This window comes from Eptatretus burgeri, chromosome 4 (genome assembly GCF_056783735.1).
Source record: "Eptatretus burgeri isolate ZD-2024b chromosome 4, Ebu_testis_v1, whole genome shotgun sequence".
In the NCBI taxonomy this organism is placed as follows: Eukaryota; Metazoa; Chordata; class Myxini; order Myxiniformes; family Myxinidae; genus Eptatretus; species Eptatretus burgeri.
In genome coordinates, this window is record NC_140964.1 from 60,097,732 (window position 1) to 60,122,731 (window position 25,000).

Below are 25,000 nucleotides of genomic sequence, written 5' to 3' on the forward strand. Positions count from 1 at the left end.
AGTCTGAAGTGAAGGCCCGCTGGGCCGGTTACTTTGAGCGGTTGTACCAGGCTGATCCCCCAACTGTCGAATTGGACGTCAAGGGTGTTACAATCCCTGTTGCTGACCCTCGAATCAACTGTGGTCCACCTACGCTTGTGGAAACACGGGCTGCGGTGAACCAGTTGAAACGGGGCAAAGCTCCAGGGATCTGTGGCATCCATGCTGAACTTCTCAAGGCTGGTGGAAATGCTGCACTCGTGTCGTTGCATGCAGTTTTGTGCTCTGCCTGGAACACAGGCATCATCCCAACTGACTGGAAGAGGGGCCTTGTTGTCCCTCTCTGGAAAGGGAAGGGTGATCGCCAAGACTGCAACAACTACCGAGGGGTGACGCTGCTCTCAGTGCCGGGCAAGGTCTTTGCTCGGATAATTCTTGATAGGGTTCGCCACCATCTGCTTGAGCACCAGTGTCCAGAGCAGTCAGGCTTTACACCAAAGAGGTCAACGATTGACCGTATCCTTGCACTTCGTGTCCTCACCGAACACAGACGAGAGTTTCGGCAGGGGCTGCTTGCAGCCTATGTTGATCTCTGTAAAGCGTTCGATTCAGTGAATCGGGATGTCCTCTGGACGATTCTTGGTCTTCGTGGGGTGCCACCAAAACTGATCGATCTGATGTCTGAACTCTACTCTGGTACTGAGAGTGCTGTGAAGTGTGGTGGTACCATCTCTGACTTATTTCCAGTTGTTACTGGAGTTCGTCAGGGATGTGTACTTGCCCCCACACTTTTCAGCACTTGTATGGACTGGATTTTAGGGAGGATGTCGGAGAGATCAAGCTGCGGTGCGTCATTTGGGAATGTCAAGATCTCGGACCTTGACTTTGCAGATGATGCAGTCATCTTTGCGGAGACTTTAGACATCCTCTTGGGGGCCCTCGAGGTGCTGAATGAGGAGTCGGAGCCGTTGGGATTACGGGTTTCTTGGGTCAAAACAAAGATCCAGGCTTTCGGTGACATCTTGGATGCTGCTGTCCTGTCTGTGTCTGTTTGTGGTGAGGATGTTGAGGTCGTGGAGAGATTCACTTACCTTGGCAGTGATATTCATGTCTCTGCTGGCTGCGAGTCAGAGGTCAATAGACGTCTGGGTTGGGCCTGGGGAGTCATGGATTCACTGGATCATGGGGTGTGGCGCTGCCGGTACCTGTGCGGGAGGACGAAAGTCCGAGTCTTCAGGTCCTTGGTACTTCCAGTCTTGCTCTATGGGTGCGAGACTTGGACTCTGACCAAGGATCTGAGATGGAGACTTAATTCCTTTGGTACCAGGTCTCTTCGGAGAATCCTTGGCTATCGCTGGTCGGATTTTGTGTCCAACGAGCGGTTGCTGAGAGAGACTCGGATGAGATTTGTTACCTGCATAGTCCGTGAGCGTCAGTTGCGGCTGTATGGACATGTGGCTCGTTTTCCTGACTCTGATCCTGCTCACCAGATTCTCTCAGCGAGGGAGTCTCATGAGTGGAGGAGGCCAGTGGGTCGACCACGTGCCTCATGGTTGCAACAGGTTGACCATCATCTCAAGGAGATGGGGATGGGCCTGGCATCTGCCTGGGGGATGGCCAGACGGAGGCCCCTGGAGTACCGGCGGAAAGTGGACGCAGCGACGTGCTGTTCTAGCACATGCTCCCATACCTGACCTGACCTGACCTACATCACTCGGCGATGGGAATTTTTCAGCTACATTTTTTTTTTTTTTTTTTCCAGAGCTGGCAGACCCGTCATATATGTGATCCGTCGTTGCCCAGAACGTCGTTAAGCGGCGCATGACTGTATATATATATATATATATATATATATATATATATATATATATATATATATATATATATATATATATATATATATATATATACATTTATATATATATATTTATATATATATATTTATATTTATATATATGTATATATATAGAAATATATATATATATATATATATATATATATATATATATATATGTGTATATATATATATGTATATATATATATATATATATATATATAAATATGTATAAAAATGAATGTATATGTATATTTATATATGTTTCTATATATGTACATATTTACATATATATATATATATATATATATATATATATATATATATATATATATATATGTATAAAAATGAACATATATATATATATATATATATATGTTCATTTTTATACATATATATATATATATATATATATATATATATATATATATATATATATATATGTAAATATGTACATATATAGAAACATATATAAATATACATATACATTCATTTTTATACATATTTATATATATATATATATATATACATATATATATACACATATATATATATATATATATATATATATATATATATATATATATATATATCTCTAAATATGTACATATATATAAACATAAGTATATATATATATAAATATAAATATAAATATGTACACACATATATATATATATATATATATATATATATATATATATATATATATATGTGTACATATTTATATTTATATTTATATATATATACTTATGTTTATATATATGTACATATTTAGAGATATATATATATATATATATATATATATATATATATATATATATATATATATATATATATATATATATATATATATATATATATATATATATATATATATATATATAAATATGTATAAAAATGAATGTATATGTATATTTATATATGTTTCTATATATGTACATATTTACATATATATATATATATATATATATATATATATATATATATATATATATAAAATATATATATATATATATATATATATATATATATATATATATATATATATATATATATATATATATATATATATATATATATATATATATATATATATATATATATATATATATATATATATATATATATATATATATATATATATATATATATATATATATATATATATATATATATATTCATTTTTATATATATATATGTTTATTTATATATGTATATATATATATGTATAAAAATGAATATATATATGTTTATATTTATATATGTATATTTATATATGTTTCTATATATGTACATATTTACATATATATGTATAAAAATGAATATATATATATATTCATTTTTATACATATATATGTATGAGTATCCTGTATCATGAGTAATGTATCGGGAAGCATGTTTCTCTTATGATTCATCGTCACTCTCTGTATCATGATCTGTATCTGAGAAGTCATGTTCACTGGTTGAATCAAACTCATCATCACTTGAGTCCTCTTCTGCTGATTCAAGAACATCAACTAACTGAGGTGGAAGGGTGTCAAGCTGAGACAACAATGGCTCCATTTTGTCTTCACTGGTAGTCCAACCATGGTTTTCTGTCGGAGAGGGGATATGGGGATCTGGAAGATGGGCCCTCTTCCATATTTCCACTTGCTAATTAACTCTGCAGATGTGTTCTTGCAGACTGTTCTTACATAGTGGAAAAATGTGCTAACTCATCAGTTGAAGCCGGGCTTCATCAACATCTTTGAATCTTGATTTCCCATAATGCACATGTGAATTCTTCCAGGCGTGTTATTTATTAATCTGAAATTGACCAAGATTATCCCAAGTTTGCAAGAGGTGTCATTAATTTGTTCGATTTTTGCATCAATTTGATGGGTTTGATTTTCCGAAACCCTTACAAGGCACTTGTGGAATCACAGCCAGTGGATGCATGTAGACCAAGTTAGACAGAGCAATACTCTGGAGTGGACTGCTCAGAAAATTGATAGACATCCATCAACTTTTTCTTGTTGCCCCTTCCTTTATCAAAGAGCAAGGTAACCTTTGAGATCTGATGAGATAGTGTAGCAAAATGACAAAAATGTCACTGTCAGGGCTCTTTACTTGTACATTATTGTGCTGTTATTCTTTACCATACATGCAGTGGAGAATTACATGGGAATCTGTTTCTTCCTGAGATGATTTCAAAGAGGTGATCTCTGATTTTGTCACTTGCTTCACCTGGAGAGGTTCACAAGTACACAGCTCTTTTTCAGATGAATATCATTTTCGTACCCTGAAGATTCTTGGCCATGTTATCTTTACTCCATACATCTTGTACAACTTGGAATAGCTGTTTCTTGGTCTCATCATGAGTCAAGAATTGTTTCCACTCTCCTGGTTTCTTTTTATTCCCTCCCTGAATGATTCTCTTCTCACCACTTCCTCTTCTCACCACTTCCTCTTCTCTACCTTACACATGACTTGACCGAGTCTGTGTTGTACATGTCAGTAATGAAGATGTCATCTGATTGTGATTGACACTGTATTGAAGGTATTGATGCTTATCTTTCGTGAAATTCTCTGGTAGCTCCCTCGTGTAAGAGAAGACAGCATTTCCGTCTTCCACTATCACTGTCTCATCACTCGGAGATGGAGTTGAATCGTCGACATCCTTATCAAGATGCTGGAAGCACTTGGATTTGTCAATTTTTGCCAGAAAACTGTCTGATGTACCTATTGAGTAGGGAACAGGGGGAGGTGGGGAATTCATCACTTCATATACGTCCAGTTGAACACGCGAAGCTTGATCCTTCATAAGCTGTTAAAAAGCGACGTGGCCTTGTTGCTTATATTTGATTACTTTTTTGCCGAGATGTCTTGATCTTGATTGGCTTCTTTGTGTCTGCCATGGTCTTCAGCTTTAATATCTTGATTGGCTCAAAGGAATTTGCCTTATTCTCGAGCCTGTCCTTGATGAACTTTTCTTTTTATTGCTTTCCGATATAAGGGACTTGCATGACATCTTTCTGAATGTCATGAGGTGCACGTGCAACTCAGTATAGGCAGTACAGCTCTGTCTTGTCATCAACATGAAATGAATTAATGAAACTCTTCACTGCTTCAATAGCTCTCTGTACACATGACTCACTCTTCCTTTATCTTAGATGGACATTGATCACGATGCTTGGTAGCTTGATCAGAGTCTGAGATCATATCTGCGAGGCCAAGAGTTGCATGAAGAAACTTTGATCTCTCATTTGACATCTGAATCCACTTTTGATAAGAATTGTAGCTTCTCAGAATCCCAGAAAAGCGGCACCACTATCACCAGCTCCACCATGAGACTTGGCATATTAAAAAGGGCATTAGAAGAAATAGACGAAAAGAGTTTTTTCAATGTTGGATCAATGCTACACATTGGGTTGGATCATTGGGTTGGGGGTGCACGGTCGATCCCCTTAGCTCATGGACTACTGCTTTGGGAGCAGCAATGCTCTGTAAAGAGTATGTTTCATCAAAACATATAAATACTGTACCAGTCAAAAATTTGGACACACCAACTCATTCAAGGGTTTTTTTTTCTGCATTTTTAATATAGTCCACATTGTAGAATAATAGTGAAGACATGAAAATTATGAAATAACACAAATGGAATTACGTATTTACCAAAAAAGTGTGAAACAAACCCAAGTATATTTTATATTTCAGATTCTTCAAAGTAGCCACCCTTTGCCTTGATGACAGCTTTGCCCACTCTTAGCATTCTCTCAACCAGCTTCATGAGGTAGTCACCTGGAATGCTTTTCCAATAGTTTTGAAGGAGTTCCCACATATGCTGAGCACATGATGGCTGCCTTTCCTTCACTCTGCTGTCCAACTCATCCCAAACCATCTCAATTGGGTTTAGGTCGGGTGATTGTGGAGGCCAGGTCATCTGATGCAGCACTCCATCATTCTCCTTCTTGGTCAAAGAGCCCTTACACAGCCTGGAGGTGTGTTTTGGATCATTGTCCTGTTGAAAAACAAATGATGGTCCCACTAAGTGCAAACCAGATGGGATGGCATATCACTGCAGAATGCTGTGGGAACCATGCTGGTTAAGTGTGCCATGAATTCCAAATAAATCACCGACAGTGTCATCAGCAAAGCACCCCCACACCATCACATCTCCTCCTCCATGCTTCATGGTGGGAACCACACATTCAGAGATCATCCATTCACCTTCTCTGTGTCTCACAAAGACACGGCGGTTGGAGCCAAAAATCTCAAATTTGATGTCCATTGCTCGTGTTTCTTGGCCCAAGCAAGCCTCTTCTTATTATTATTGGTCTCCTTCAGTAGTGGTTTTGTTGCAGCAATTCGACCATTAAGGTCTGATTCACACAGTCTCTTCTGAACAGTTGATGTTGAGATGTGTCTGTTACTTGAACTCTGTGAGGCATTTTATTGGACTGAAATCTTCGGTGCAGTTAATTGATGATTTCTGAGGCTCATATTCTAATAAACTTATCCTCTGCAGTAGAGGTAGCTCTGGGTCTTCCTTTCCTGTGGCGGTCCTCATGAGAGCCAGTTTCATCATAGCACTTGATGGTTTTTGCGACTGCACGTGAAGAAACTTTCAAAGTTCTTGAAATTTTCCGGATTGACTGACCTTCATGTCTTGAAGTAATGATGAACTGTCGTTTCTCTTTTCTTAGTTGAGTTGTTCTTGTCATAATATGGACTACTACAGTACAGACAAAATAATGATCTTTTACCAAATAGGGCTATTTACTGTATACCACCCCAACCTTGTCACAACACAACTGATTGGCTCAAACGCATTAAGAAGGAAAGAAATTCTACAAATTAACTTTTAACAAGGCACACCTGTTAATTGAAAAGCATTCCAGGTGACTACATCATGAAGCTGGTTGAGATAATGCCAAGAGTGTGCAAATTTGTCATCAAGATAAAGGGTGGCTACTTTGAATAATCTAAAATATAAAATATACTTTGGATTGTTTAACACTTTTTTGGTTACTATATAATTGCATATGTGTTATTTCATGTTTCATAATTCCATATGTGATGTTTTCACTATTATTCTACAATGTACAAAATAGTAAAAATAAAGAAAAACCCTTGAATGAGTAGGTGTGTGCAAACTTTTGACTGCTACTGTATATATGTATATATATATATATATATATATATATATATATATATATATATATATATATATATATATATATATATATATATATATATATATATTGTGTTGAGAACACACATATTCATTCTGTGTCTCAAAATATTAGGAGACATAGTCCAACTCTGAAAACAAGAGCTCACTCAACAGAGTTTTGGAGGGACTTGTAGAATGCAACCAAACCTTCACCAATTTTGAATTGATTTTTAGTGTGCACTATTGAAAGAATAAACAATTCCCTATTTTCCTCCTCATTCTGTTTACCTTTCTCAGCAACAACTTTGCGTCTCGCTGGAGGATCACACCGCTGTGAAGGTCGGGTGGAAATTCTCTACAGAGGAACTTGGGGGACGGTTTGTGATGATATGTGGAGCATCAATGATGCCCGGGTGGTATGCCGTCAACTTGGCTGTGGAATGGTCTTAGCCTACCCAACTCGATCATGGTTTGGCCAAGGACATGGACCAATCTGGATGGACAACATGCGGTGCTATGGCAATGAAACAGATCTCTCTCACTGCCGACATTCAGGCTGGGAAAATCACGATTGCGCCCACTACGAAGATGCTTCAGTTATTTGTCAAGGTGTGCATTTTACATAAATTTATGTGTATGTTGGGCTGACCATAGGATTTCTCAAAGGCAGTAAACTTTATTTTTGCTGTCTTGTCTGGTGTTGATTCCCATTCAAACTATAAACTGTAATCCTGGTGCTTGACAAGGTGGAACTGTCTCGAATCTCTCTAGCATCACTGTTTAACTTTCGTTTGGAGCTGGCAGTTTTGTCTGTTAGTATGGCCTGACTGCAGATATTAAATATAACTGCTGCCTTGTGAAAATAGTTGGACATTGTCCTCCCTTATCTATGGTGGCACTGCATTCGAGCCATTGGCACATCCAGAAATCATGTAAATAATCAAAGCAATGTATACGCATGAGTAAAAAAACATTATTTGGGGGAACCTGACACATGGCTTACTGTGAATATAGGAAAGCAGGACATAAATGGGGGCATTTGTTGTTCCATTAACATTCGAAAAATATGACCAATAGTTGTAAAAGTTTATCACTCCCAGTTCTTCATATTTATCGAGTTAAGAGTTGATGAGGAATTATGATTTTATTTAAGTGGTGAAGTACGGCCACAAACATGAAATTGATAATCTTCATTTGATTTGTTATTTTGATGGAGGAGGGAATATTATTTTGTATACAGCCTGTGGCTTCTGGTTGCATCATTGTTGGGAGCATAGTTGTGCCGCTGATGCACTGCCCCCTATTGCCAGTAAGCTGGTACTCATTTTGCCGACCACAGAAGGATGACAGGCTGAGTAAACCCACTTGGTGTTATTTAACAGCACAACAGGGACTCAAACTTAAGACCCTAAGATCTTAAGCCAGTTACATTAGCTGTTAAGCAAACACCTGGCCAAGAAGGAGGGAAGCACAGTTAAATATCAACAGAGCAGAAGGCACTGGAAAGATTCATGCAAAGCAGGTGCACAGGTTGAAGTTAAAAATAAAAATAAATCCACATAAGTTGAAATTATCAGATGCTTTTGCTGCTCTCACCTTGAATACATCTGTATCATGAGAAGGTGATATGAACTCTCCTGATATGAAAGAATCAAACTTTTGTTTTGCAGAAGTGCTGGAGACCACAACAGCTGCTCCGATTTCCTCACGTGAGTGATTGCTTAAGCACGAATGTGAAGGGATTAAAAATGTTTCATGCATGAGATACTCACAATCATCTATAATATCTACGCCATAAAAGTGAATTTGCGTATTTGTTTCTTTCAATGTTTGTTTGTTTATATATGATCCAAAAACTAAAAAAACTACTGAATCAAATCCAACCAAATTTTGCTTCTTGCCTCAGGGTGCCCCATGTATGGTTTCTGTCTGGGTGGAATATCTGGGGGAAGGGTTTGTGGCAGGGAGGGGGGTGGGGAATAACCCAATACTCTTTAAGTGCACATCGTATCGTGCCCCTGGTGGTATCTGGTATAACAAATCATCTTCTTATATGAAGAAAGTTCAAACAACTTGATAATACTGTGTGCATTACAATGGTGTTCAAATTTAAGTGAGGATAATTCAAAATTTTCAATGTTTCATTTCATTAATTTTAAGCGGTGGTTCAAACCAAGGCAATCAACACTGAATTTAACAGCGAAGCGGATGTGGTTTATGCTCATGCCATATCTTACTAAATAAAACACAATGTGTGTTTGTGCATTTGTTTGTGTGATGCCTGTCCCCCTTCAAAAGGACAATTTAAGAAGGGTTTTCAAGGCCAATCTTTTCACACTGTGTGTTCACTTCAGTCGATTTTTTTCATGGTTAAAAAACACTCGAAAAACATTTTCCATTAAAGAGTAATTACCTCTCTTCTTTTAGAAATGTAGATGGAAACTTGCAACCAGGCTTCAATGGTGGTGTACATAAGCGTTTTAAATAATAACAATATATACAAGGTGCAGGGAGGTGAAATTTACTGCACATGATGTGTAACGCACATAGAGTACTCATTTTGCCAACCTCAGAAGGATGACAGGCTCATTCAACCATGCCTGGTGTTAATTAAACAGCCCAACAGGGGCTTAAACTCAAGACCCTTGGATCGTAAGCTAAGCACAATAACAGTTAAGCCAACACCAGGCTTTGTTGATGAAGGTGATGTTACGTATATCAATTTCAAAAACAATGCAAAGGTGGGATAGATGTTGATAATGATGTGTCAGTCATTTAAATAGCACATATGCAAATAACTAATGAAACTAATCATTATGACTGTTTATTCTGACTGGTCGTTCTGACTGATGAAAAAACAATAAATAACGTTGAAACAACTTAACAATATGCATTATTGTGATGTTGAAATCTGAGTGAGAATAAGTCTAAATTTTCAAAATGTGACATTTCACCAATTTGAAGCGGAGGTTCAAACCAAAGCATCCAACATTGACCTTTGCGTCAAAGAAGAAGTGTTTTTTTTTGCTTGATATATATATATATATATATATATATATATATATATATATATATATATATATATATATATATATATATATATATATATATATATATATATATATATATATATATATATATATATATATATACTAGCAGGGATACCCGTGCTCCGCACAGGAACCCCGTGGATGACGGCGGGTCTGAAGGAGTATATGTCACAGTTAATTGTAAAATTGTAGAGGTTGCCACCATTATTAATTTTTTTCATCACCACGATAATATTATATTTTCCCCGCCATGTTTTATATGCAGAAGACTCGAGTTCTAAAATGTTAAGATTTATTGCCGCATCAGATAAAAAAACAATGCCTCAACAATGTGAGGCTGGTTTCATGTCATCATTTGCGACTTAATTAATTCTCATTATCTAGCAAATTCCGTTGGTCCCATGTCAAGTCGGCTGAACTTGAAAAATTAACGTTACGCAATCAGGTGATGACGTCATAATTCGGAAACCGGGAAGTCGGAAGTCATTGTCTTCATTTGACTGTAGCATTATTTTTTCATTCTATTGCAAATGGCGTTGGCCCCATGTCAATCGGCTGAACTTGAAAAAATAACGTTACGAAATCAGGTGATGACGTCATAATTCGGAAACCGGAAGTTGGAAGTACAATTCTTTTACATCGGGACACTCCCGGGTACATGTTCTGTTAGCATGTGAAGTTTGGTGAGGATCAGTCCAGTACTTTTCGCGTGCAGAGGTCACAGAGAAACATACACACAGACACACAGCCGAAGCACATCTTCACCTTTGTCCCCAAATTTCACATTCTTTGCTCAAAGGATGGCTGAGATATCACCCAGACAAACAAGAAAGAATACAAACCAACGGAGTAAAAACTGACACCCCCCTTCCTTTGGTCCATCTCGGCGATGGCGTGCATCACCTGGATATGGATTTTGGAAGGAGCGGTGGACAACAACGTTGCATGATTGATGTTTCAATGAGATGTGCATCAATATTATTCTTTAAAACAGCTGGCAATCGTCGTATGATTGGTAGAAAAAAAATTAGGCTTGGTAATTTGGAAGATATGTTAAATCGGCAAACGGCTCGGAAATCAGGTGTTATCAACTTTATTTTGTGTTGAAACGCACAAAGAAAAACAACATAACCTTAATAAAGCACACCCAATTCATATGAAATTCTCCAACGAATTGCTTTAGAAACGGCCACTCGTACAAAGGAAAATCCGATAACTCGTATGCTGCTGAGGTTAAAGGATAAAAGCTACTGTACGTCATTCCTGCCCAAGTACATCTTGACGTCATACATTCCAGGCGTTCTCGTGTGCATCAAAGCGTCAGTTCAGTTTATTTTTTCACATTTAAAATGTGGATCTACAGTATTCTGGGCCCTTGAGGAAAAGGGGCACATTTCCCATGTAGTCTTTAACAGCCCCATTATATAACACGTTAACCTATGGGTGCATCATTATAAGTGCTTACTGCATTTCCAGTTCTTGCTGCGATTGGTCAGAACAAAATCCCTTTGTAACCCGATGTAAAGACTTCAAGCTACCCCCTTTCAAGTTACCTCCCGGTAATCTGAAATCGATTTCAAGTTACCCCCGGGGGTAGCCTGAACCCGATTTCATATTACCCCCACACTTTGACATTACCCCCCTCCCTGATTTAGCTGAAATGATAAATTCTTATGCCCACCACTCATGATACGTTTATTGAATAGAACACGTAAAACATACAAGATTGAAAGCTCGTCTCAAAGTCTGGAAACATAAAAATTTTTTACATAATTGTTAATTGTATTAAAACCACAACGTGTCTCAAACATTGATTTTATTGCATTGTTCCCATAATTGTAAATATAGTCTGAGTTGGTTAAAAAGAGATACCAGTATGTCTATTTGTATCAACTATATCGAAGAAGGATATCATAAAAGATGTGGCAAAAACTATAACTGTATGAGAAATACTGATTTCAATTAATAACAATATCAAAATAAAATCATTCATAATAAAATCAAAATTCATTGCAAACTCTTTAAAGGCTGTCATGTGGTCAATGGTTTTTCCCTAATTTGTTTTCAATATCAATTAAATTACTTTTTTGTAAATAAACATTCATGAATAAATGTTTTGAGGAGGATAATCTGAAATCGTAGGGTGGAGAATGAAATCGATTTCCACGCGATTTCAAGTTACCAGGGGGGTAAGATGAAGGAGGGGGTAATTTGAAATCGCAACACCAGGGAATCCTTGCACTGTGTTTTGTATAAAACTTACTTTTCACACAACCGGCCAAGTATGAAATGCTTCATTTTATATCATTCAATAGCTTATCGAATGAGCATACTGTAGCTCATCATTCAATATTATAATGACAGGACGCCATGCCACTGGATGCACCAATCAATTCGAAAAGGGATCCACAATGTTTCGATTCTAAGCCACTCAACAATGTCAATCATGGGCATGGCACTGATTCGGCATGGTATCCACTTCATGTGTGCAAAATGCACTATGATGTTATTATTTTTGGTAATCAGTTACAATGAAATTTTTCCAATCGGCCCAGCAGGAATATGAACATACTTGCGGGGTATGCTAACACATTGTGTTTGGCCAAGGGAAGTTTGACCCAAGTCTTTCACAAACCGGCTTGTGCCGGCGATAACTAGACAGCTTAGAGGCGATTTTGCGATGGAACGTCCATTGTAACGTCCATCCGAGGGATGGCACACACATTGATTAATCACCCTGCCTGTGGAACACCAGAAGGACAGTTAATAGCAGGGTCTGATTCGAACCCAGGCTAGACAGCTTGGAGTCAGGTGAGTGTGCGATGGGACATCCAGTTTAACGTCGATCTGAGGGACAGCACATACATTGATGAATCACCCTGTCTGCAGCAGACATGTACATTCTCTACTCACGCTGCCAACAATTTGGGTGTTACTACACGTAAAGTTTGTTTTATTTCAACACTTTGATTTGCATCATTTTGGTACGTAATTAAAAAAGGAAAAAAAAAAAAACGACAGGTAAATTCATGTTTTCAATTTTGACCAAAAATAAAAATTGTGAAATAAACGGGCAGACAGACTTGATCTGAAATCGTAGGGTCGTAGTAAGGTTCCTAAAAACGGCCCGAGTTCTTCACGCTCCCAAATATACAATATTTGGTCTCGAACGTTATTGTGAAAAGGAAAGTGATATAGTTACTATGATAAAGTTTACGATTGATAACTATCACACAAAAGGTGAAAAAACTCGATTGATTTTTGTTCTAAATTACATGAAAACGCATCACGGAAATCACTCTCACCCAGCATCGAATGCTAACCAAGATGGCGCCCGGTAGCTACACTGGGCTCTGTGTGTTGTGAATGGCAATTAACATTCTATTATATATATATATATATATATATATATATATATATATATATATATATATATATATATTTTGTATATCTTGTCTAGGCTCATGTGAGAGCGAACACAAAATGCACAGCAAGGGGGGCATGAGACAAGAGGGGCGGGAGTGGGAAGGACAAAAGAGTGGGGAACAGACATGAAGAGATCTGTGGAAGGGAGAGGGATGGGGCAGGGAACATGGAGAATACAAGATGGGCATTACATGGACTTTCAGGAAGGAAAGCAGGGAATTTGAAGAAGGTGGGCTTGGGTGGATTATCGGGGGTAGAAAGGATTGAGGATTTGGATAGGGGATGCTAAGAGGTGGTAGGGAACAGCTGTTTTGAAGGCCTGGAGGGAAGAATGGGATTGAATAGAGTGAGCGAATTTATTCCAAAGGCGGGAAAAAAGAGGAATGAAAGAGTGAAGGTGAGCAGTGATTCGTGATTTTGGTAGTTTTACCAGAAGGGCATTGCTGGCAGACCTTGAGCGCCCTGCGGAAATGTGGTTGGGAGAAATCGCAGAGAGAGCAGGGGGAGGGGGGGCGAGGCTGGAGAGGAGACGGTAGAAGACAGAAAGACCACCGATCAGCCTACGGTGAGAGAGTGAGAGGCCCAAAGACTCAGCCTCATTGCGGGAGATGCCATTGATCCGAAATGCCCTGGTTTCCACAGTGTGAAGCCGAGAAAGGTGGGAAGCAGGAGCACCAGCCCATAAGGGAGAGCAGTACTCCATCAGGCTGCGGACAAAAGCTGTGTAAGTGGTCAGGAGCTCTGGTGGGCCGAGGAAGGAATTTGCACGATGGAGGATTCCCAGTCGGCGACTGGCTTTGGAGGCCAGGTTTGAAATGTGGCTTTCCCAGGAAAGGTCATGGCAGACAGTGAGACCCAGAAGCTTGAAAGAAAGGACTTCTTCCAGAGAATTGTAGAGAAAGTGGATGGGGGGGGGGGGTTCTAAACGGTCCTTTCGGAGAGACATAGTGATTTGTCCGGATTGAAAGACATGTTCCACATGTTGGACAAGTTTGTGATTTTACCCAGATCTGCAATGAGTGAAGAAGCTGCAACTTGCCGGTCTGAGGGATGACCGATGGTACGGCAGAGGGTGGAGTCATCAGCAGAGAGCGTATTTCTTTTCGTATTTATCAGCGTATTTATTTTCAGTTTAGTGGTGGTGATCCACATAGTGGACTGAAACAAAAGCCAGGATTGAGGGGTGGAGGGGTAGAATGTACCATACGCCAAATTTAATAACACAGATTGATTAAATCCAAACTAAAATTACATTAACTATAACAATATATATATATATATATATATATATATATATATATATATATATATATATATATATATATATATATATATATATATATATATATATATATATATACAGTGGGGAGAACAAGTATTTGATACACTGCCGATTTTGCAGGTTTTCCCACTTACAAAGCACTTCGAGGTCTGTAATTTTTATCATAGGTACACTTCAACTGTGAAAGACGGAATCTAAAATAACAATCTTGAAAATCACATTGTATGATTTTTAAATAATTAATTTGCATTTTATTGCCTGAAATAAGTATTTGATACATCAGAAAAACAGAATTTAATATTTGATACAGAAACCTTTGTTTGCAATTACAGAGATCAGACCTTTCCTGTAGTTCTTTACCAGGTTTGCACAGACTGCAGCAGGGATTTTGGCCCACTCCTGCATACAGATCTTCTCCAGATCCTTCAGGTTTCGGGTCTGTTGCTGGGTAACACAGACTTTCAGCTTCCTCCAAAGATTTTCTCTTGGGTTCAGCTCTGTCGACTGGCGAGGCCACTCCAGGACCTTGAGATGCTTCCAACGGAGCCACTCCTTAGTTGCCCTGGCTGCGTGTTTCGGGTCGTTGTCATGCTGGAAGACCCAGCCACGCCCCATCGAAAATGCTCTTGTTGAGGGAAGGAGGTTGTTGGCCAAGATCTCGTGATACATGGCCCCATCCATCCTCCCCTCAATACAGTGCAGTCATCCTGTCCCCTTTGCAGAAAAGCATCCCCAAATAATGATGTTTCCACCTCCATGCTTCACGGTTGGGATGGTGTTCTTGGGGTTGTGCTCATCCTTCTTCTTCCTCCAAACACAGCGAGTGGAGTTTAAAACAAAAAGCTCTATTTTGGTCTCATCAGACTACATGACCTTCTCCCATTCCTCGTCTGGATCATCCAGATGGTCATTGGCAAACTTCAGACAGGCCTGGACATGCGCTGGCTTGAGCATAGGGACCTTGCGTGCGCTGCAGGATTTTAATCCATGACGGCGAAGTGTGTTACTGATGGTTAATTTTGATACTGTGGTCCCAGCTCTCTTCAGGTCATTGACCAGCCCCTGCCGTGTAGTTCTGGGCTGATCCCTCACCTTTCTCATGATCATTGAGGCTCCACGAGGTGAGATCTTGCATGGAGCCCCAGACCGAGGGAGATTGACTGTTATATTGAACTTCTTTCATTTTCTAATAATTGCGCCAACAGTTGTTGCCTTCTCATCAAGCTGCTTGCCTATTGTCCTGTCGCCCATCCCAGCCTTGTGCAAGTCTACAATTTTGTCCCTGATTGTCCTTCGACAGCTCTCTGGTCTTGCCCATTGTGGAGAGGTTGGAGTCTGATTGATTGAATGTGGACAGCTGTCTTTTATGCAGATAACGAGTTCAAACAGGTGCAGTTAATACAGGTAATGAGTGGAGAATGGGAGGGTTCTTCAAGACAAAACTAACAGGCCTGTGAGAGCCGGAATTCTTACTGGTTGGGAGGTGATCAAATACTTATTTCATGCAATAAAATGCAAATTAATTATTTAAAAATTATACAGTGTGATTTTCAGTATTTTTGTTTTAGATTCCGTCTTTCATAGTTGAAGTGTACCGATGATAAAAATTACAGACCTATACGTGCTTTGTAAGTGGGAAAACCTGCAAAATCGGCAGTGTATCAAATACTTGTTCTCCCCACTGTATATATATATATATATATATATATATATATATATATACATATATATATATATATATACATATACATATACATATACATATACATATACACATGTAAATACATTATTAAATTTGGTTCATGGTACATTGTACCCTGTCCCCCTCAATTCTGGCTTTTGTCTCAGTCCACTATGTGGATTACCTCATATCATGTGTGGAAATGTCGATGCGAATATCGTTTTAAAATAATAAAATGCTTCTTGTTTTATTGAACGTATATATATATATATATATATATATATATATATATATATATATATATATATATATATATATATATATATATATATATATATATATTGTTGTGGTTGACGAAATTCGCAAACCACCATTCAGGTCCCTTAGGTGAGATATCTCTGTAAGTATATGTGTAGTTAGGCCCAAACCCGTTGTTTCGAGGGAATAAATGTCATTCATTCGGGCTGCGACCCCTCTAGATCGCCGTTTTTCTTTTACTATCTTTATTTTGGACCAGCCGCCATTACTACCACCACCAACCACGTCTCAACAGCCATCACACAACAACCACCAACCGCAACGCCGCTTCACAACCACAGCCACGACCTTTACCGTCACAACTCGCCCTCGCAACCATCGCATCACCGCCATTTCCGCGCCGCTTGTGGGCACCGATACTGGACTCGTGCAGGGCGCGCACCGAGCAGCGTGTGCAGAAACATCACAGCCTTTCCGAAGAAAACGGATCAAAAACGACTCACGCCCATTTCTGTTCCGTCCTATCGGCGAGCGTGGGGCGATTTGGCCCCGCCCCCAGGTGCGTTGGAGTAATATCGCTAAATGCAAATTCATGGATCAAAAAGCATTCATGCCCACTTTTCCTCGGTCCAATGGGGAGCCAGCCAGAGGTGAAGGGTCGAAGGTAAAGGGTCGAAGGCGAAGGAGCGAGGCCCCGGGGGCTCTAAAGGGCTGCGTTCGCTCGCCAAACGGGGCAGTTCGGAGTCGAGTTGGGAGTCGGTGGAGTTGGGAAGAAGAAGCAGTAGTAGTCAGTCAAGTGGAGTCGAGTTGAGTTGAGAGTCAAGCGCAGTTCGCAGTCGGTGGAGTTGGGAAGAGCCAGTCAGGAGAGGAGTCGGAGAAGGCGGTTGGACGGAGCTGTGGAGAGTTGGAGAGGTGGCGGCGGCGAAGGCGGTCGAGGGGGGTGCTCGTGTCAGAGTCGGGGAGCTGCGGAGGGGAGAGGCCGGCAACGCGACCGAGGTTGTGGTGGAGACGCTCGTCGCGGGACCCGAGACAGGGAGATATCCTCCTTCCCCCGAGCATCAACAACCCCCTCCTGTTTCCCCCCCGCGCTGAGATAGTGCGAGAAGGGGGCCCCGTTCCCACCCCATACCAGGCAGTCCCAGCGAGGCCCGCGGAATCGGGGCGCCAGCGCCATTTTGCGGCTCATCACCAGACGGGAAGGCTCGACGTGGTCTCGGCCCCAGGCCGTCTGCCCCCTCATAGTGGAGGGTGGTCCCTTTTTCTTTTGCTTTGAGTATATGTGTTGTCGGCGCCGTCTGTGAAGTAAAACTGTATAAGTGTTGCCGTGTGCTCGGTAGTCGGTTAGCTCTGCATTGTCTTTTGCTTTTACATTTGCTTTTTGTGCATTATTGTGTGTTTCTTCTTCTTCTTTTACCTTTGCTTTTGGTGTAATTGTATATGTGTGCTTTCCGCTCATCGCAAAATAAATGTGCTTTATGTTGAACTGTTTTCCCGTTTCGCTTCGTCTTTTCCTTTATTGAATCTCCATCTTACTTCACGTAAAGGGTTGGTCGTGGGCTAAAACGCCCGATAATTAATCGAACCGTCGAGGCCGACGATAACACCGCTCGGTTATCCCAATAGTACGGAACGGGTCGCTTAAAGTGGCCCGTGTCCGAAGTCGACCTGCGGCGAGGTGCGATCGCCCGGTCTACCCTCCGTGTGGGTACTTAGGTAGGTCGAATTTGGCGAGCAACCCTATCCCACGCGGGGGCCGATTGGCACGATCGTGGTGAGGCCGAAAGGTCCACCCGTGACTAGTTCCCGGTGTTAGTCCGAGAGGGTCACGACGGGATTGTCCGTCCGGTGGGCGACGTGCCGCGATTCGAGTTACGTGGCCGTTCGCACGCCGGCGGGCGCGAATCCGCAACACTGGTGTCAGGTCGTGCGATATAAACTCATCGCCCTCCTCGCGGCACTGGTATCGGAGAACGGGAAAACGGGCTCTCCTGTCTCCAGCTAAATTCACGGGAATCGGTCCAGGGGTGAGAGGAGCGACCCCCGATTCCCTCCAAATTACGAGCGATTCAAATTAACCCTTTACGAGAAATAAGATGGCATCTCAAGGCGAGCGGGAGCCGAGGGTATTAGGTATGTGTCGTCATGTAGGATCCATGGCCCAGGTCGGTTCTTTTTATAATTATAACCCCACCACTAACTGTGGTCAGTGGGAGCGGCTTGAGCACGAACTTTGCCGGCAAACGGAGTCGCACAATGGCAGCACGGAGCGGGCTGATATTAATGGCACAGCACGAGGCGTGAGCTCCCAGTCACCGGTTCAAGGCACGTGGTCACGGCATGTGCCATGGCAGGCGTGGCAGGATGACTATGCGAGCATTGGCAGGCTTCAGGCACAATTGGGGGATGTCTTGGAAAAGGTGAAGCGTTATGAAGAATATATCGAGGAGGTGCAACGTGGAGTGGACGAGTCACAACGGCACGCAGACGCGCTTCAGAAAAATTACGTGTACGGGGGGACACAGCGATTGGACGATTTACTGGAACGAATTCGGTGGCAAAAACATGACTTGGCCAATAGAGTCGACAAATTACGTGGGAAAAAGAATTTGGTAGTGTTTTATACCCGTCAGTTGGAATATGCGAAGAGCAAACTGAACAAAAGAATAGAGGAACAGCAGATTGGTATCTCCCAGGAAAGGAAACGATGGGAGGAAGAATGGAAAACCGAGCTCGAAAAGAAACAAAAGGAGCACGACTTGGAAGTAAAACAATTAATGGAAAAATTATTGGAGCAAGCAAGGCGGTTCAAAGAACTGGAGGGGAGAGTGAGGGAAATACAGTTGGAAGAGAAAAAATGTGAACACGATGGGGAGTTGGATCAATTGAAGGAAGAGATAAGAACAGGCAATCAGGAAAGAGAAAGCCTAGAATGGAAGATAAAAAGAGGAGAGAGACAGCTCGAGGAAAGGGCGGAGGAATTGCTGGAAAAGTCAGAACAGTTCGAAGAACTGCAGGGAGAATTGAGGGAGGAAGGAGAAAGGAAAACAAAGCTTGAAAAGGAAAAACGCGAACAAGATGGAGAATTGGAACTACTGAAGCGAGAGGTAAGGGCAAGCCAGTTTAAAAGAGAAATCCTGGAAGGGGAGATAAGAATGGGAAAGGAATGGCAGAAAAAACTAAATGAATACAGTAAAAACAGGGACGAATTGAGGAGGGAAGCGGTGGAAAGAAGAGATGAAATGAGTGAAGAAGCACGCAAATTGAGAAAGGAATTGGAAACAAAAACTTCTGAGATACTGAAACACGAAAACAAAGAAAGAGGATTACAAGACGAACTGAGGATGTTAAAAGAGGAAAGGAAGAGAACAGAGAATGAAACGTTAAGGAACCACACTGAGCAGATTGAACAAGTAGAAGCCAAAGCAAAGTCGGAGTGTGCGGAGATGAGAAAGGAATTGGAAAAGAAAGCTTCTGATTTACAGAAACACCAAAACAAAGAGAGGGGATTACAAAACGAGTTGAGGATGGTGAGAGAAGAAAGAACGACAGCAGAGAATGAAACGTTAAGGAACCACACTGTACAGATCGAACAGCTGGAAGCGAAGGCCAGATTAAAGAATGAGGAACAAGAAAGAGTACTGAAAGAACAAGGAATGAGACAGGAGAAGGAAATCAGCCAACTGAAGGAAACCACGAGATTGCAGAATGAGATGCAAAAAAGAGTAATGATGGAAGAACGAATCAGACAGGAGAAGGAAGTCAGCCAACTGAAAGAAATAACGAGATTGCAGAATGAGGAACAAGGAAGACAGTGGAATAGGAAATACAAAGAACAAGGAATGAGACAGGAGAAAGAAATCCGTCAATTGAAGGAAACGATGAGATTGCAGAACGAGGAACAAGAGAGACAGTGGAATAAAAAACTGAAAGAGTATGAATTTGAAACTGAACGACAAAAGGAAAAAAATAGGTTGGAATACGAGGAGAAGTTGAAGGAGCAAGGAATGAAGCAGGAAGGAGAAATCAGGAGATTGAAGGACACAAGGAGATTGGAGAGGGAAGAACGAGAGGAACAATGGAATAGAAAACAAAAAGAACATGAATCTGAGGTTGACCAATTGAAAGAAAAGCTGAGGCTGGAGTACGAGGAGATAGACAAAGAACAGCGAATGAAACACAAAATGGAGATGAACCAAATGTAGAAAACCATGAAACTGGATAAGGAAAGACAGGAGAGGAAACGAGGAAGAGTAATTAGACAGCAGCAGATGAAACACAAAAAGGAGATTAACCAAATGAAGAAAACCATGAAACTGGAGAAGGAAGGACAGGAGAGGAAACGAGGAAGAGTAGTGAGAGAACAGCGAATGAAACACAGGAAGGAAATGAGCCAATTGAAAGAAACAATGAGATTGGAAAACAAAGAGCAGGAGGAACAGTGGGAGAGAAAACAACAACTATATGAGTGTGAAATTGAACAACTAAAACGGAGAGCGAGACTGGAGTCAACGGAGATTGAGGAGCTCCGGAGGGAGAACGAACAGCTAATGGGGCTCAGAGAGAAAGAACGACTCAGATGGGAAGGAAAAAGGAACCAGGAAGAGACAGAAAAAAGGAACCAGGAGAGAAAATGTATAGAGACACGGGAGACAGAAAAAATAGAGGAGAGACTGCATGATAATGACAAGGCTGAAGACGTACACACACACACACGGAGGTAGGGGAGGACCATGAGGGGAGCTGGCGGAGCGTGTAGGGACCCAGTGCGAGCAGCGGGATAGCCTCCTCCAGGAACGAGGGGAGGGAGTATGCCCCCTTGAGGCGAGTCACGACCAGGTGGGTTCGGTCGTGCTTTGCGAGTTCGAGGGGAGAAGTGCTGCGAACGGGTGCACGGAGAGCTTGGGGGGTATAGAGGCCCCGGAGACCCTTGTGGGGACACAAATCCCCAGTGTGGTTGTCCCGGTGTGTATGGTGCAAGGTGTGAGTAAGACCCCGTGTGTGGACGAGACCCCAGGTGTGAGTGCGTCCCCATGTGTGGAAGCGACCCCGTGTGTGAGTGGTGTGGTGGCGATTGTGCCGGAGTACGTGCTTCCCAGCACGCCGTGTGTAAAAGGGGCACCGCGAGTGGAAGAGGCCGTGTGTGTGAGTGAAACGGCCAGTATGAATGGAGCACCACGTGTGAGTGGTGTGGTGGCGAGTGTGCCGGAGTGTGTGCTTCCCAGCATGCATTGTGTGGGTGAGGCACCGTGTGTGAGTGTCGACGTGTGTGTGAGTGAAACGGCCAGTATGAGTGAGTAACCGCGGGCGAGTGCCCCCGCGTGTGTGAGTGGTATGGTTTGTGTGAGGGAAATGGCACGAGTGAGTGGAAGGCCGCGAGTGAGTGGAGCCACGTGTGCGAGGGAGATGGTATGCGTGAGAGAGACAGCGTGTGTAAGGGAGATGTCGGTCGGCATGTGTGAACATGCAGCCGCGTCTCCCGGTGTGAGTTTAATGGTGTGGAGTGTGAGCGTCGTAACACGCAGGTGTGCGTGGGTCGAATGGCGACGACGGCGACATGAGAGGAAAGAAAGCCGAGTAGCGGCTGTAGCTGTTTCAGGAACCGTGCCGGGTTCACCCAGCATTGAGCACGAGGTCCGTGCTGTGCAACGCACGTGGCCCCCACGTGCTCGCTTGCGAGAGTGAAATCCCGGTCCGGAAACGCCAGCGGTGGATTTGCCGATCCCGCGGACGGACAAAGTTTAGGCAGGATTACGGATTTGGACCGGACGGGTTCTCCACGCGATCGTGTGTGTTAAGCTCCAACGGGCAAAGCACATGTGTTCGCGTGGGGAACCCCTCGAGACGTGGGGCTTGTTTTTTTTTTATGCGCACGGTGACGTCATGGCTGCACGTGGGGTTGGAATCCGGCAGGAGGGGTATCCCTGCCGGATGGTACCGTCCAAGGAGGGACGAGGAACACGTGCAGCTGCATGACGTCACGGGCAGGTGCAAAGTGCTCGAGCTGTGAGTTGCCGCGCTGGTGCTGCGCATGTGAAGAAAAAAAAAAAAAAAAAGCAAACCTCACTTTCGGGTGCACAGGATTCCTGGGCAAGGGGTGGAAGACCCCCTTGACCAGGGCACAGGATGAAACTAGTTAGGGGGAAGGGTTAGCTTAGTTAGACCGACTTCATGGGGCAGGGGTAACTCCTCATGGAGTCCGTGGAATGGATTAGTTAGAGGGATTGTAGCCAGATTTAGGTGGGGAAATGATTTTTTATTGATTTGGAGACAGTGACAGACTATGGATGCGTAGAGGGGACGTAGTTTAGCTACGTAGTGTTAAAAGGAACGTTCTACTAGTTTAAGGGACGACGTGGGAGCACGAGTTAGTTAGGGGAGGTAGTTAAAAGGATGGCAGAGTTCAGCGGTGAGTGTGTTGAAGAGTTGTTGGTGAGTGAAGTGGAAGCATGTGCTTGGTGAGTGAGTGAGGCCAGCGGGTCTGTGTGAATGGAGCGAATGGGGACTGCATGGTGCGATGAGTGATTGGGGGGAGGAGTGACTCCCGCGGAAGGGACCCCGGGGTCAGTATAAAGTAAGTTAGCTGGGTTAGTCAAATTGAAAAATGGAGGTCGTTTTGTTGTTGGTGGGAGTGTAGGCTCGAAACCCATTTGGAGGGGTGCAGGAGCCCTGTTGACGGGCTGGGAGCGTGGCTGCGAAAGGTGAGTATCGCTGAGTGGGTACCCAGGGCACCAGGCTCATCTGCCGTGGTAGGCCAAGGGCCCATGGGGGGCCGGGATAGCGTAGTGGGCACAGGTGCGCCTGCTTGGTGCGGGGGGCCCGGGGCGCCATTAGCCGCGTGGGCAGTGTTGTGGGCACGGGTGACCCTCGGAAAGGGGCCCGGGAAGCCAGCCTGCCACGTGTGCGTTTCAGGGGAGGTGCCATGGGGGGCACTCCCTGGTGTTAGGGAGCTGGTAGGCTCGGAGGCAGTGTAGTGCCCGGGGGTGCCATAGCGGGAGATTCGGCAGAGGGTCATGCTTGCCAAAGGGAGCCACGTGTCCCAGCCATGAGACCGTGTGAGGGCACGGAGAGAAAATTGGGGGGGGGGGCGAGGCCCGAAATTGTGAGGACACCAACACAGGCGACGGGAATCTGGGTTTATAGAACCAATAGTTTAAGCGAGAGGCGCTTGGTGAAAGCCCCGGGGTAGTTTAACAGTTAAATGGTTAGGGTAGATAGGAAGTGTACCCCTCCGCACCATCCATCCCCTCACTCTCGTTGTGGGCCGCTGGACCCACTTTGTGTTATAGATCGCTGAAGTCTGGTGAGGCCATTCTGAGGCTTCGTTGGGCCTCGACAAAGGACGCTAGCTCTCCCTTATTCCCCTCCGGGAAGGGAACGTAGGGGTTGGGAGTAGGCTAGGTGACAGGATAGGTTAGCCAAACAAAGACAGTACAGGGGGTTAGGGGACGATTTATAGTGGGGAAGTAAAAATAAAAAAATAAGTTGGGGCTAAATTGGGGTTTGGACAAATTAAGGGAGTGGGTATGGACAGTGACAGGCAAAGGTGATAGGTTGGGAGGGAGACCGTAGGGTAGGTCCGAGCCCGCCTTCCGAGTGGCCAGCACCACCGCACTCCCTCCACCAACCTCCACTGAACGGCGAAGGCTGGCCAGCTTCATCGGCAGCTGTTGTTTTGCTGCAAGGCCTGTGCCGGTCGGATTGTCTGCAGCTGCTGTGCTTCAAGGCCTGTGCCGGCCAGATCGTCTGCCGGCTGTGTTTGCCTGCAGCGGCCTTCTTCTGCGGGCTGTGTTTGCCTGCTGGCTTTGCCATGCCATGCCCACTGCCCCTGTTCACCAGCCCCCGTTCAATTTTGCTCTGCCCCCCCCCCCCCTGTTCATTGCCATGTGCGCCAGGATGAAGGCAACAGTTTGCAAGCTGCAAGAACTGCCCTGTTGGCAGCTACAACACGGGCCTGCAGTGGCGGCCCATGCACCGTGTTTGTGTTCATCCATCCATTCGTTGTGTTCATTGCGTGTGCCACTTGAGCTGGCACGGAGACTGCGTTTGTGCAGCCCATGCACCGTTGTGGTTCACTGCGTTCAGTTAAAAAGGGAAGGCCTTGGACTGCGAGTGAGCAGCCGGCCACGTTCCCCATCACCTGCATTGTTTGAGCCAGAGACTGCATGCAAGCAGCCTGGCTCCCTGCTAACTGCTTTCTTTTTGCAGAGTCCATTGATCCTGGGCCATGGTTTAGTGAAAAATTTGTAAGTTAAGGTTAAGATGTACTGTACATATGAGTGCGCCCCCGGCATGTATGTCTTAGCGCCGGCAATTTTATTTAAGTCGTCCGTGTGAG

At 43.0% G+C, this 25,000-nt stretch overlaps 1 protein-coding gene across 1 annotated transcript in view; it reads left to right on the forward strand.

Annotated features, from left to right (window-relative positions):
• LOC147028152 (scavenger receptor cysteine-rich domain-containing protein DMBT1-like) overlaps positions 1 to 25,000 on the forward strand; it is a 122,112-nt gene that overhangs the window by 77,871 nt on the left and 19,241 nt on the right. The window contains 2 exon segments of the mRNA XM_085878293.1: positions 7,266 to 7,577; positions 8,639 to 8,677. Of these exon segments, the coding sequence (XP_085734419.1) occupies positions 7,266 to 7,577; positions 8,639 to 8,677 (351 nt within the window).